The 14,653-nt window shown below is 61.9% G+C and overlaps 1 protein-coding gene across 1 annotated transcript in view; it reads right to left on the reverse strand.

The window, feature by feature from the left end:
* Positions 1-14,653, reverse strand: part of MAD1L1 (mitotic arrest deficient 1 like 1) — a 311,511-nt gene that overhangs the window by 71,204 nt on the left and 225,654 nt on the right. The window contains exon 14 of the mRNA XM_065892363.1: positions 13,253-13,343. Within this exon, the coding sequence (XP_065748435.1) occupies positions 13,253-13,343 (91 nt within the window). The remainder of the gene's footprint in view (positions 1-13,252; positions 13,344-14,653) is intronic.

Genomic DNA, 14,653 nt, shown 5'->3' on the forward strand with positions numbered 1-14,653 from the left:
CCACACACCCACCTCCGCGAGGCCCAGGGCTCCGCGACCTTGGGCAGGTCCCTCAGGCGCCGGCCTCGCGTCCTACGTGCCCCATGGGCCGGGGGCGCTCGGTGCTCAGTGGCTCACAGGGACGCTCCGCGGCTCTGAAGCCAGGGGCACAGGGCCGGCCCAGCCCGATGGCGTGCTCACCGCGGGTGGAGAGCCTGGGGATCGGTGGGGGCTCCACGTGACAGTGCAGGCCAGATCCCCCCCAAGACCCCCAGCACCAAGACCGAGAAACCGAGGCCCATGCGGCTGCCCTGGACCAGTCACGGGAGGGGTGAAGGGGGAGGGGCCCAGGGCTGGAGGCAGGCGGGCCACAAGGGAGGGGTGATGGGGGCTTGCCCTGGGGACTGCCCCCTCACCACAGGCTCTCCGCGAGCCTCCTGCCGTGGGCCTGTGACCACGTGGGCCGACGCCCTGCACCCCCCGCGCCCTTCGTGTCCGCTCGTCTCCCACCACAGAGGCCTCATTCAGGAGCTGGGCACCTGGCACTCCTGTGGCCGAGGCCCCTCACGAACAAACACGCATGGGCTGTCAGGGTCTAGGAAGGGCTGCATGGGCACGTCCCTGACTGTACTCATGCTGCCCAGTCCCGACGGACCGGCCGCCGACGGGGCTGGGCTTGGGGAGGGGGCCCTGCCGGGCCTTGCCAGTCCCCCGACAGGCAGTGTGCGCTGGGGCTGTCCAGGCAGCTCCAGGAAGGGTGGCGCTATGGGGAGCCATGCCTGCCAGGCCAGCACACGCGGAAGACCCTTCTCACACTACCCTCCGGGCGACCGTCTCCCCAGCACGGCAGGGCGAGTTTATCTACCATCAGCCGTGAGGCGCCAACGTGGGCCCTGGACACACAAGTGAGCTTGGCAGGCTGTGTCCTGTGGCCGCTGCATGTCCCCCGCCCAGGAACAGCGGGGCCCGGGGAGGGTCTCACCCAGCCAGGCCCACTGCTTGTCCCCCTGCGGCCAGCAGCCCCCTCGGCGGAACGCCTGGAGGGAATCCACCCCAGTGAGGAATCTCGGGGCCCGTCCTGGACTCTTAGGTCCTGGCCGGGAGCTCTGCTGGAGTGTGATATTTCCAAAGATGGGGGCGGGGGGATAGGCAGGGAGAGCACCGGGGCCTTCGGCAGCTGGAGCAGGCTGCCCACGGTGCTCCCAACCACCAGGAGGGGTGGGACGGGTCTAGCTGAGCTGAGGCTGGGGTCACTCTGGGGTAAACCTCAATGCTCCCAGACTGCACCGGAGGGCAGCTGACATCCGGCAGCCAGTGCCACCGCAGTGACAGAGAAATACCGAGAGGTGAGTGGAGCCGTGCGACGTCACGTCCCCAAGTGGGGCTGCACATCCACCTGTGCTCCCGCATGAGCCAGGTGGCTTGGGCCAGACCCCACGGAACCTGGAAAAAGGGAAAATGCCACCATCCCGGGATGGTGGGGCGGGGCGGGCCACGGAGGCCCAGACCTTCCTCGGCCCTGACCCCAGAGCCTAGCCTGGCTCCCCCCCGTCTCCCCTCGAGGCGCCAGGAAGATGTCCCCAGGAGGTGGCCCAGCGTGTGGTCCTTGGGGCTGGCGTTCCGTTGCCCAGAACACGGATACTCCTGTGCTAGTTCCCTCTCTCTGAGACTCTATTTGCTCATCTATGACGTGGGGACACTACTGCTCACCTTCCCAGGTTTGGGAAGATCAAACGGTCAGTGGATGTGAAGACAGCTGTAAACTGCATGCAACTTTGCTGGGTGTGTGACTGTCACCCACGATGACCATGGAGTAAAATCTGGGCTGTATCCTGATGGGTACCTCTCACACCCTCCAGAGGCAGCCCAGAACGCCACGTGTCCGAGGACCCGGGCCTTCTGGAGACATCAGAAGATGGCCACGGGAAACCACCAGTGCAAACCTGATCCCCTCAGGAGGGAGGAGCGGGGACGACACCCTGCCCGAGGCTGCAGCGCACGTCCCAAGGAGCCCCCTCGTTTGCCTCCCCCAGGCGGGGGCAGAGGGACAGGTGGACAGAAGATGGCGCTGTCCAGCGGCTGGTCGGTGCCCCCTACCTGGGAGGGGGCCAGGCCACTTCTGCATGGATGCAACAAGGTCCCACCTGCCGGGCAGACACAGGGACCCGGGGACCCTCTGTCCTGCCAACCTGAGCCAGACCCCTGCCCATCGACTCCAGGGCGCGGGACTCGGCGAGTTCCCGGGACGTCTGTCAAGAGCTGAGGGCTCCGCCAGTCTCACCGCGCAGGTGGGGGGCACGGCGGGAAAAGCGAGAAGAGAGAGCAGGGCCCCCCGGAGGGTCCGGTGGCCCATCTGCCACCCTGTCCCAGGCCAGGTGAGGCCACGCGTGCCCGCTCCTCCTGTGCCAGCGGGCTGCCCACACTCGTCTGCGAACGCTCCCGACCTCGGGCTCTAACCAGCAGACAGGGAACTGTGAGCAGAGCCCAATTACAGGACAGTCATCGCCTGCCGAGTCCCACCCCGAGTCCTTCAGCAGGGGATTGACTGTGAGAGAGGCTTGTAAATAGCCCGCAGAGAAGGAATGAAGACGCCGCTCATCGCCAGGAAGGCGCGACAGCGGCCATTCAGGCCGGAGACCAGCTTTGGGGGCCCCATCCCTCCCAGGGCCTCCCGCCCCATTGCCCGCCCCCTGCTGCCGCCATGGGGCCACCCTGCAGGCCCAGCAAGGTGGGGTGCTCCGGTGGTGGCTTTGGCAAGACTCTGGGCTGGGGGGGGCAGCAGATGTGGCTGAGTGGGGAGGTGCAGCCATTGACCGTGTGGCCGGGGAGGGGGCCTGGTTCAGCTGGCCAAGCTGCTCCCCGGCCAACAGGGCCCCCCACCGCTCCTGGCCACAGGCTGAGCCTCTCCCTAAGCTGCTGTCACATCAGGGCTGTGAGCAAGGCCCCGACAGCAGCCACTGCCGCCCGGGCACCCGGGGCCACACCTCTTGGGAGGAAGAGGGGAAGGAGGAGGAATACGCCTTCGTCGTACGTCTGGCCAGTCTGGAGCCCACTGCTCTGGCCCTGCCCCACCCCCGCCATTCCAGAGCAACGTCCTCTGAGCCTACCGACCGAGTGACCCGTGTCCCTGCTCAGATGCGCGGGTGACCAGAAGCTCCGTCACGATCTCCCCACTACAGACGGCAAACGACAGCGGGCACCCTAAATCCACCCTGAGCCGTAGGAGCTGGCAGCGGGGGGCCTCGTGGGTCGGGCCGGCAGCTGCAAGACCAGCTGGTGAAGGGCGAGCACCTGGCCGGTGAGGGCAGACAGAGGGCCGAGCAGCCCCGGCGCCTGCGCCCTTGCCATGGACGCAGGCTCTGTGTTTCTCCTGCCAGGCCTCTGAGTTATATCAGAGGATGTTAAACAAAGCCTTAAAAAAAATGTTTTTTTTGAATTGTGGTAAAATAAAACTTGCCATCTCAATCATTTTTAAACGTATTGCTCAGCATTAAGTACTTTCACACTGTTGTGGAGCCGCCACCACCGTCCGTCCCCAGAACTTCCCACCTTCCCAAACTGAGGCTCTGTCCCCATTACACACTAACTGCCCCTCCCCCCCCAGCCCTGGCCCCACCCCCTACTTTCCATCCCTGTGGCCCTGGCTCCTCCAGGGCGGACCTCACAGAAGTGGAGTCACACAGTATCTGTTCTTCTGTGTCCGGCTTATTTCACTGAGCACCATGTCTTCCAGGTCCATCCACGCGGTAGCAGGTGTCAGTTTCCTTCCTTTTTAGGGCTGAGTGATATTCCATTGTGAGGATGGACCACGTTTTGTTTCTCCACTCACCCATCGATGGACACTTTTTGGCTGCTGGGACACGGGTGTGCAAACATCCTCGGGGCACACGCCCAGAAGCAGAATTGCTGGATCACGTGGTGAACAAAGCCGCTTGCATGACTCAGTTACGGTACCTGTGGAGGCACACAGTGCGGTCCCGTCTGACACAGTGCCTTCAGGGTCTAGCGTCTGTCCACAAACCCCCTCCACAAAACCTCCTGCTACAAGAGGGACTGGGTAATTGGCCAGACTTCCCTTCCTGTTAGGGCTGCCAGGAAGCTCAGGCCTGACGGTCAGAACGTCTGGGATCTGTTTCTTGCAGACATCATGGTATCACCTGCCAGGAATTCTTTGTGGAACAGTGGGCTCTTGTCCGAATAGATGTGATCACGGAAGACGGTCAGGGAGCTGACACAGGGAGTGCAGATGAACCCCAGGAGAGGGGCCAGGTGATGGCCCACCCCCAGGCTGATACCTAGCGCGTCTACACAGGGACCGGTGACACAGCCCCTCTGAGGTATTGGGGCAAAGCCAGCAGGAACAGGAGAGTGAGCTCCCTCACGGCAGGAGGACGTGGGCTAGAGGGGACCCAATGGCGGACTTCAGATCCCCATCCGGTGTCGAGGGGACAGGAGCAGTTTGGGACGCAAATCTGGGGTGCTGGCTCTCCAGAAGTGGGTAACGGGCTGTTAAAGGGGCACATGCAAGCCGAACGCTCCACGGGCCGACACCTGGCGTGTGGGGCAGGGCCCGTGTCCTGTACCTTTGGGGACAATCCCGAAGAGACAGAACCCAGAGCTCGAGCAGGTTCTCTGTCTCCCATCCCAGTCCTGTGCACGGAAACTCCTTGAATGGAACGGAACCTGTGAGAACAGCTGGGTGTAGCAGGAGAAGCGCCGGGCCCAGAGTCAGGAGGACAGTCTGCTCCTGGCACTGCCCTGCGGGGCTCTGGGCCTCGGTCTGGCACAGACCGAGGGTGTTTCCGGGCAGGGCTGTCCCAATGCTGGGCTGCCCAGCTGTACACGGCTGAGTGGAGCTCTGGGGGCTGCGCTGTCCTCCGTCTGCAAGGACCTCCCTGCCTCTGTGCGAGGGCACTGCCCAGGGAGGGCGAGGCTCACGTCGGCTAGGGGACCCTCGGGCAGAAGCGGGTGTGCCCCAGCCCCTGCCACCCTCCTCACTGCAGCTGTGATGCCCCACGATCAGCGGTAAGAACACTCGACTTGCCTGAAGACGACCGTTACACGTCCTTTCTCAGCAGGCCTAATTTCCGGGTTTTTAAAGAGCTGGGTCCGTATCTTTCCCATCTAGACACTTTGCAAGGACCACACGGGGGCGAAGAGCGGTATCACGGCCAAGTCCGAGAGCGCCGAGGCTGAAGTGACCGCACGCGACAGCGGCCCGAGGCCGGCGGTGGCCCCGCTGGCTGTGCCGCGAGCCTTTTGTGTGTTGAGTACGGCCAGTGGTGGAGCAGGGCCGGACCAGACGGCGGAGGTCTCAGGGTGAAAAGAGCCCAATTCAGCGGCTCAGTGGGACCTGTCTGCAAATTTGGGGTCGGGCCTGCAGTCTGGGTTCTGAGGCCCGATGACACCCCCGGGCCCCGTGGCACCCAGCAAGGAGTCGGGAAGTTGGCATCCCCGAGGCCCACGGGACGAGAAGGGGCTTAATATTCAGGACACGTCATTCGTTGCATAAAAAATCAACAGCCATCAGCGCCTGTGGAAATTTCTCCACACGGACACACACCAGTGTGCTGGCTTTCTCAGGCCTTGGCGCCAATGGACAGAAGCAGCCTGGCACCGCCTCGGGGGGCTGGAGGGCTGGGCTTTTTCCTCCATTACGTGTCTTGTTTTACATACAACATTGAGGAAGGCGGGCCGGGGCAGCGAGGCCCTGGGACCCCTGGACCCCAGGCCCAGCGCAGCCGGACGCAGGGCGTACGTGGCACTGTAAGGAGGTCACGACCCTCAGAGGCGGCCCCCCATCTGCGTGCGTGCCACTCAAGGAAAGACCCACGGATGGTGAAACAAAGGAGACAAGACACTGAGAAGTAGGTTCGACAGGACACGTGCAGGGTGAACACATCTGTGAGCTGTTCCCGTGGGGGACATGGACCCCAAAAAATAGAAAGACACAGGGACGTCCTCGTGGGAGGGTGTGTCCAGGAGGCGGCCGAGCCCGACCTTCACCTCCACTTCTCACGAAAGCCAGCAAGCTCTAGGCTGGTTGGTGGGGGAGCTGGATATGTTGATTCCAAAGTTCATACAAAAATAAGCAAGAACTGCCAGAAAAACCCTGATAAAGAAGAGCCACAGGGGCGGGAGATCACTGAGACCTGGCTGGGACCTGACACGCGGGCACCTAGCGCACGAGGGGGCAGACCTCACACCAGCCAGAAAAGACAGGCTTTCGATAAGTGGTCCAGGCGTCCCAGGAAGAGCCTCTTCCAAAAAACAGGCAGGTATCACGCTTCCCACCTTGTAAAGAATCAAAACAAAATTCCAAATCTATCAGATTTAAGTGTAAAAAATGAAACCACCAGAAAATCAGAAGAAACCGTGAGAGAATTCTTTCATACCCTGACACGAGACAGGTAAAGACATGAACAAAAACCCAGAAGCTAAAAAGAAAAAGGCAATAAAATGCATCTGTATAAAATAAATTTAAGAGCCAAAAACTTCTGCTTGGTAAAAAAACAGCACAAAGTCAAAAGACAAATGGTAAATTCGGAAAACATATTCACAACTTAAAATGAACTCAACTCCTTCATATACAAAGAGCTCCAAAAAACCAACAAGAACCAACAATCCATTTGAAAAATGGACCAGGACATTAACACATATAAACAGATTTTAAAATCCTCACTCATCTATGATAAGGAGACTGACGGTTAAAACTACACTGAACTGCCCCATTTCAGCTACCAGACCAGAAAAATCTAGAAGTCTGACGGTTGTAGGGAAACCAGCACCCTCACAGGTAGTGCTACGACACATCCCACACGGTTCCCATTGGCCCTCGTACGACTGTCTGGCAGTGCTGCCGAAATAAATGCAGGTACCCACTGATCCTGCTCTCCCTTCTGGGAGCTTCTCCTACACACAGACTCGCACACACTGGAGACACCACGTGTAGGGCACTCACCGCAGCCTTGCTCACGAGCACGTTCCCGTTAACTGTCAGGGTTTAATACGTCGTGGCAAACGCGCACGGTGATGTGCCACACGCCATGTTAAAAACGAACAGGGCGCTGCATATCAGTGGGAAAAGTCTCCCAAATGCTCAAAGACACAAAAGCCGGCTGCAGAAACAGTTTGAAAACAGACTCTTGACTTCAAAGGGGGGCGGGCAGTACAAATACGTATTAGGGGAAATAAACCCACCAGTGCGAAGGAGTTAGCGTGTGAGAGGAGCCAGACAAGACGCCTTATGTGCGCGACTGGCCTGACCCTCGCCACCCTGGGCAGGCATTCCATCCTTGGGCTCCCCGCGAAGGAGCTGGGACTCGGCAGTGAGGTGAAGCGTCCGCCCAGGGCCCAGTGTCTGTGAAACAGGAATTCACATCTGGACGTGTGTCCTCTGGAGGCTACCTCCTGGGTGCTCTGCCCTGCAGTGGCCCACATGTGCCCTGGTGTCCCTGTGCTCCAAGAACACTGGCTGGGAGCCACGCGAGGTCACTGAGCTCAGCTCACAGCCCAGAGGAGGGGTGACGCCACAGCTGGGTCCCGCAGACGGGCAGGGCCCAGGGGCAGACAGGGCAGGTCGTGGAGCCTGGGGAGGGAAGCCGGCTGGAGGGCAGCCCGGTCTTGACTCTACGAAGCTCTGGTCCCGCCACCATGGCGGGTGGGGTTGCAAGGGGTGGAGGCTGCCGGCCCTGTGGTCTTCACACAGACCAGCCAGGCTTTCAGGGCAGAACGGGGGCTGCTGGGCAGGGAGGCCTGGACCTCCGCTGGGGAGCTGGAGCGCAACTTGGGGCAGGGGCCGGGGTCTTTGGAGCTGGGGGACGTGACCGTGTCACCTCCCGCCGTGTGGCAGACCAGCGGCTCCTGTGACCCGGGCTTCATCTGCTCAGTGGGAATGGCACCCCAGCCTCAGGGCCCATGGCTGTTAGGTGAGAACGTAGGCAGGGTCAGGGTCAGTGGTGCCCCACGTGTGCAGTCAGCAAGGAGCCGTGGCCAAGTTACAGCCAGCGGGAGGGAGCGGTGTGTGTGGCAACATCAGTGCTGCCCGCGCTGTGGCCGCCGCCGGCGCCGTCCAGCCCACACCCCTGCCCTCTGGTCGCTCAGCCGGCGCCGAGGAAGCAGGTGCTCAGAGCGACATCGGTCCCAGGGAGCGAGCCTTCCTCGCTGCAAGGGACACAACCTACCGCACCAGGAACAATCTCTGGGACTCAGCCCTCGCCGGGCATTGCCAGCACCATGGCCCGCAGTGTTCTGTCCCCTCCAAGAAGCAACGCCCAGAGAATGTTCCAGAAGCATGGGCAGCAGGCCATCAGGAAACAGCCTGTCCAGTCGGGGGCAGGACATGCTCAAGGCCCTGGTTAGCAGCAAGAGGACCCAAGGGCGAGAGGGCTCCCGAGAAGCAGAGGCTGGGCCTGCTCTGGGCGCAGGGCTCCCTGGCAGGTGAGGGCAGGTGAGGACAGGTGGGGTGGGGAGGGAACTGAGGTCCAAGGACTGACTAGTTTGCCCCCGGGTGCGGGCTGGGCAGGGCGAACCTGCAGGTGGGGGAGCCAGCGGGGCTCAGGGGGTCTGCGGTGCGGCGAGTGGGCCGGGGGCCCGGGGGCGAGGGCAACGAGGTGTGAAGAGCCGTGAAGGCCACTCCCTGCCGCCCCCCATATTCCGGAAAAGGGAAGGACGCGGAGGCTGGGAGAATCTGTGATTAGACAGCGCTCCTGCCTGGTGACGCAGGGACGGGAGCAGGGCAGGCTCCATGGGCACCGCGAGCTTCCTGATCACAGGGAACCCGGCTATTTTCTACCCCACTCCATTTCCAAAAAGAGACACTCATCTGAAATGTCACTGGGCTGCAGTCTGGTCCCTTTCCTGAGCAGAGCCACAGGCTGGTGGTGGGGCAGCCCCACCCGCGGGACGGAAGCAGGCAGGGCGGGAACTGGGAGGGGAGGCTCCAGCGCAGGGGCTCCTCCCACGGCCTCCGAGGGACAGCGGGACGGGGGCGCAAAGCCCAGAGATGAATTCTGCTTAATTACGTGCATGCCGAAGCATTTAGAGGTACAGATGTTCGCAATTTTCTTTAAAATGCATGAAGAAAAGAGAAAGTACTGATGGGTGGAAGGGGAGAGAGGTGCTACGTCACACAGCAGCCACGGGAGAGTCTGCAACAGGACCTGGGGGGACACATGGGTGTTTACTGTAAAACTCTTCCAACTTTGCCGTACGTTTGACGGTTTGTTCGTAACACGATGGGGGAACCGTTAGGGCTGAGTTTGCATGCCGGCTCCACCACCCGGGACCCAGGGCGAGCCAGGGGGACCAACCTCACCCCCCTCCACGCGAAGCTCGCTCCTCATCAGAGGGGGCACTGCCGAGGGCACGAGCGTCTGCCAGGCCCAGAGCTGCCACGCGTCTAGCCCTCAGGACTGCACCCCGGGAGCGCCAGGCGGCTCATTGCCTTGACAGCCCCAAATGTGGCCCACGAGAAGCTAAACATGGACAACCGTCTGGCATCACCAAGGTAAGAGCGGTGACAGCGGCAGCGGCGGTGCTTCTGTGCCGGGCACATCACCGCGTTCCCCATGACAGCCCGCAGGGGGGTGGGGTCAGCTCCACGTCCAGGCGAGCAGACTGAGACCAGGGCCACGGCTGGGGAGGGACAGAGCCAACACCAGGCCCAGTGCCCAACCGCTAAGAAGAGGAACGACCGAGGGCGGGAGGGGTGGGCACGCCCGGGCAGTGCCCTATGCCCACCAGGACCACTGGGAAAGGCCCGGGGGGCACAGGGAGTGTGTTCCCTGAGTCTGCTTCGGGCCCAGAGTCCCAGCTGGTTTGCCCCAGTTCAGTCTTTACCAGAGGGCACTCTGCCTCTACTAAACGGCTAGCTGTGGCCTCAGTTTCCCCATCTCTACACGGGGGCCTCGTCTCCCTGACGGCTGGCTACCTTAGGATAGATGAGGTGGGAGTAGCCAAGGACCCCCAGAAAGACCCAGACAGGACACGCACCACCGGAGGAGGGCCCAGGAACCTCCCCTCCCGGCCCCACCAGGCACTGAGTGGGCACAGGCCGGCAGGCGTACACTCAGCTCTGAGCGGTAACCGGCGCGGTTGCCTCACCAACCAGCTGTGAACTAATTACAAAAAGTTCTAACTAGTCGAGCTCCCTCTCCAAGCATATGTTCCCAATTAAGTCAAACTGCAGTGGATTTTAATCAATCTTCCTTGAAGCAGCCCAACTTGAAGACTCCTCCAGGGGGAGAGAGGAGAGGAGACCTGCATGAGGATTACACCGGCAGCACCGCGGATAAACACACATCCGGGGGAGCTACACGCTAATTGGGCCCCTCGGCCCGTGTCCTCCCACTCTGCCCAGGCCATGAAGCCGCGGTTCTGCGGTCGCACAGGTGAAGTGGAGCCTGGGGGCAGCCAGGCCACCTGGAGGGGTGTGCTGCCCTCTCCTGCTGCCTCCACGGCCCGGGGACCGAGGTGAAGGGGACGAGGTCTTGGCCTCACGATGGTGTGATCAGACGTGGCCTGTGACCTCCTGGTAACCCCCACGTGGGCGCATCATCCCCGATTTTATAAAGGATGTGCTGGGGACCCGGGTGGCAAAGCACGACATGCCCGAGACCACCCAGCTGAGGGGCAGGATTCCAGGCGAGGTCTACAGACTCGGATGCCGGTGCCCCCAGGGCACCACCTACGTCTCCGCGGTTTCCACGAGCCCAGGTCCCCTTCAGGCCCATTTCAGCGCCACCTGGCGGGGGCTCCCCGAGCCAAACATGAGGTCTTCCTGGTCCACTCCACCAGGACCAGAACGCCCAGTGGTTTCCCTCTGTCTGCCCTGAGGGGTCAGGGTGCAGGTGGGCATCCTCCTTCCAGGGCCGAATCTGCCCGTTTCCCTGCCTCCTGGGCAGGGCCTGCCCACGGACGCTCCACCCGGGCTGGACGGCAGTGGGGCAAACTCTGCCTCTCTGGCGTCACGGTCACACAGCAACTGTCGCTGCGGCGGGGGTGACCCGTCCGCTCAGCCTTGGGGGCGTACACCTCTCCTCGCCCCAGAGCATCGCACGACGGACCCAGGCCAGGGGCAGCAGGCAGGGCGGTGGGGGGGGGGGCCGAGGGGGGGAGGAGACCAGTGGTCCCGGAGCTGAGGCTGCTCACCTGGGAATGGCGGCCAGGCCACCAGAGGTGCAGCCCAAGGAGCAGGGCAGGAAGGTGGGGTGAGGGGTCAGGAGTGTGTGAAGGCTGGGGGCGACGGGGGGTGGGGGTGCGGCTCAGGAGACAACGGCCCTGGGTTCAAAGGCCAGCTCTGCTCCTTGGGGCTCGGTGCCCGTGACTGAAGTGAGCTTCTCTGAGCGAAGCTCCCTCGTCAGTGAAAAGGGGGCGGCAGGACGTCCCCCAGGAGTGTGGGTGGGCACAGATACAGGAGGCCTAAGGAGAAAACCCAGGGCCCACGGGGCAGAGGCCTGTGGCGCCTGTGACTGAGATGGTGAGTCAGGAGACAGGACTCGGCCCCCGCCATCACAAGGACCTTTCTGAAGCGAGCCCTGTGCCGGGGCGGGGCTGCTCCCGAGAGCCTGCTGGAACTCAAGCTGGAACTGGCCACACGGAGAAAGGGGCTGTGACGTGGGACAGAGGCACCAGGAGCCTCTGCTTGCTGCTGTCTCAAGATCCGGGTGACCCGCAGAGTTGGAGGGGCGGCACCAGGCCCCGGGCCCGAAGCAGGTGGAGAGAACCAGTGCGGCGGGACTGCACTGGTGCGGGGGCCACCCGAGCGCCCACGGCGGGGACGGGGCCTCACACCCCCGGACGTGGCTCCAGAATACCCACGGCCGGGGGTGAGGGAGGCAGCGGCCGCGCGCACATCACCGTGCGAACGTCTGCTCCCCCAGGATCCTGGAAGCCAGGACCCACTCACCACACCCTCCTGGCCACGCGGGGGCAGCCGCTCATAGGCACACTTGGCGCTGTGTGTGGCCACTGCCGGCCGGGTACCCCCCTCACACATACACTTCCACGGACAGAAACCTGTGTGCCGAGAGCCATGCCACACCAGGGCGCAGATACTGACCCGTGCCCTCCCCAAGCTGACACGGATGCCACCTGCCGCCTTGGCCGTGAGCGGCTCCAGGACGCACAGCCAGGCCCCCACCCTGCGTGAGGTCCATGCGGGGCCCAGGAGGCTGGACACGGCCGATGTCGCTGACCCCACCTGCGGAGTGCGGACTGGGCCGGGCACCACCCGCCCGAACCTCCCACATAGGAAGGCTCGAGCTGGGAGCCCCCAACACCGGCCCCATCACCCCACATCCACTGACGGTGCTCACTGCACCTCTCATCTGGTCTGACCCTCGACACCATCACCAAGGGCCACTGAGGCTCCTCATGACAGGCCTTGAAGCCCTGAAGCAGGAAAAAGGAAACATGGATTTCGGCAGCACTCACTGAGCCCCAGTCAGAGGCCTGGGAAGCCATCAGCCGTGACCTCAGGCTGAGCTCAACTAAGGACCCAGAAAGACACGCCCCATCCTGCCTGACACGGCACCACTGACGGGCGGCCGGGGGTTCATCCGCCAGCAGCCCAGCTCTCCCAGCAGGACTGCGGCCCAATTAAAATGGGACAAGGTGACAGGTCCTGGAGCGGAGTACGGCCCAGCTGCGGCTCACAGCGCCTCGTTTTATCAGGGTTGTCACTTTTCCCATCTCCAGGAATCGGGAACAAAAAGGAGATTTGATTTGCCTTTAATAGATGCCAAGAGCACAATCACTGGCCTGTCCACACTCTGGGTGATCAGTAACCTGCAGGCTTCCTGCCGTGAACAACGTAGACAGGAGGATAAACGAAAAACAAAGCAAAGGCAAAACAGTGCAAGTAGCGAATCCCACTTCACAGCTGCAGGCAGACGCGGACCGGCTTGGATACAAACCCCAAACTGCCCAGCACCTCTGCCGGCGTCTCCTCCCAGGGGGCATGCCCGTCACACCCGCCACGGGCGACCCACAGGTCAGGCTGTGGGCTCGCTGCGGCCAGTGGTCGGGAAAAACGAGACGGAGACCAAGAAAGCGGACGGGGTGGGCGGCTGGGGGCAGCGCCACCCGGGGCAGGCTGTCCCTTCTGGTGGCTCGGGATGGGTGTTCTCGGTCAGCCAGGGGCCTGGGTGGGGGACAGGCTCCCAGTTTAGTCTAGTCTGGTCAGCTAGAAAGTGGGATGGCTGGGGTGCAGGAACCTCGGGCCAAACCCAGGAGAAAACAGGAGGGCAGGGCAAGCCCCGGACGAGCTCACCTGCAGGGTGAGCCGCTCCAGCTGTGTCTCCAGCACCTTCTTCTCTTCCTCCAGACGGCTCCGCTCCCCCTCCAGCTCCTCAACCTTCAACCTGCAAGAAGAGCAGACTCATGACAGGAACCCCACTGTAGCCTGCCCTCTGGGGAGGAAAAGGGGAAAGGTTACAAGACGGTTAAAAGGCTCGTTGCCAAGTACACATTTGTAGAAATGTGACATGAAGAGCTGACGTTAAGGAAAAACTGTAAAACACAAGCCCAGGACGGGGCAGCGCAGCCATGGCGTCTCTTCCGGTGCAGAAGCTTCTGCCGTGGGCAGAGGTGGGGCCCTCGCTGACCACGACCGGAAGGGAGCAGGGAGGAGAACTAACGGGTGGCACGGTGGGCCTGCACGTGTCCTGTGCCCACCAGTCCACCCCCACAGGTGTGACCGCGCACCGGAGAGGTCGCGAGAGTCAAGAGAACGACCCGTAGAGAGAGTCTCCAAGCACGACGAAAAGACAGGGAAGCTCTCCTATGTGCACTGTGGACACAGCTGGTGGCTGGAGGCTGTGGGACCACCCGGACGAGGTGCAGAAGGAGGCTCTTCTTACCCCGAAGGCCCAGAGGCCAAGCAAGGCCAGTGGCCGAAGCAGCCATGCAGGTAGGCTGCAGCTCATCGTAAGTGGGCGCCGAGTTTTGTCTTCCTTTTTAAATTTATTTTTTTATAGCAACCATGTTCATATGATTTAAAATTTAAAAATGCCAAGGAAGCAGTGCCCAGCACTGACACAGGGTAAGGAACAGAGCCTTTTCCACCAGCCAGAATGGAAAACTCACGCTTCATGGATAATTCAGGAAGGTCTTGGCTCGGGAATGGGAGATAACTGCCTCCAGACTGGTACCTGCTCCAGGCTGGCCCAGCAAATCACAATGGTGAGATCTGAGAGGACCAAACTCTTCCCGAGAAACCTAAGTGCATCCCTGAAAAACGCTCAGCAAGATTTATACAAGCACAAGAACGTTCAGAACCCAGCAACCTAAAACTCACAATGCCTGCCATCCAATCAAAGATTACTGAGCCTTAAGCAGGGAAATTGACCCACAATGAAGAGAATAACCTACCTGTGCGGACCGACCGCACAGACGTTACCTGTGCAGACTGACCGCACAGACGTCACCTGTGCAGACCGACCGCACAGACGTCACCTGTGCAGACCGACCGCACAGACGTCACCTGTGCAGACGTTACCTGTGCGGACCGACCGCACAGACGTCACCTGTGCAGACGTTACCTGTGCGGACCGACCGCACAGACGTCACCTGTGCAGACGTTACCTGTGCGGACCGACCGCACAGACGTCACCTGTGCAGACCGACCGCACAGACGTCACCTGTGCAGACGTTACCTGTGCGGACCGACCGC

The sequence above is a fragment of the Phocoena phocoena genome, chromosome 15, assembly GCF_963924675.1.
Source record: "Phocoena phocoena chromosome 15, mPhoPho1.1, whole genome shotgun sequence".
NCBI classification, from domain to species: domain Eukaryota; kingdom Metazoa; phylum Chordata; class Mammalia; order Artiodactyla; family Phocoenidae; genus Phocoena; species Phocoena phocoena.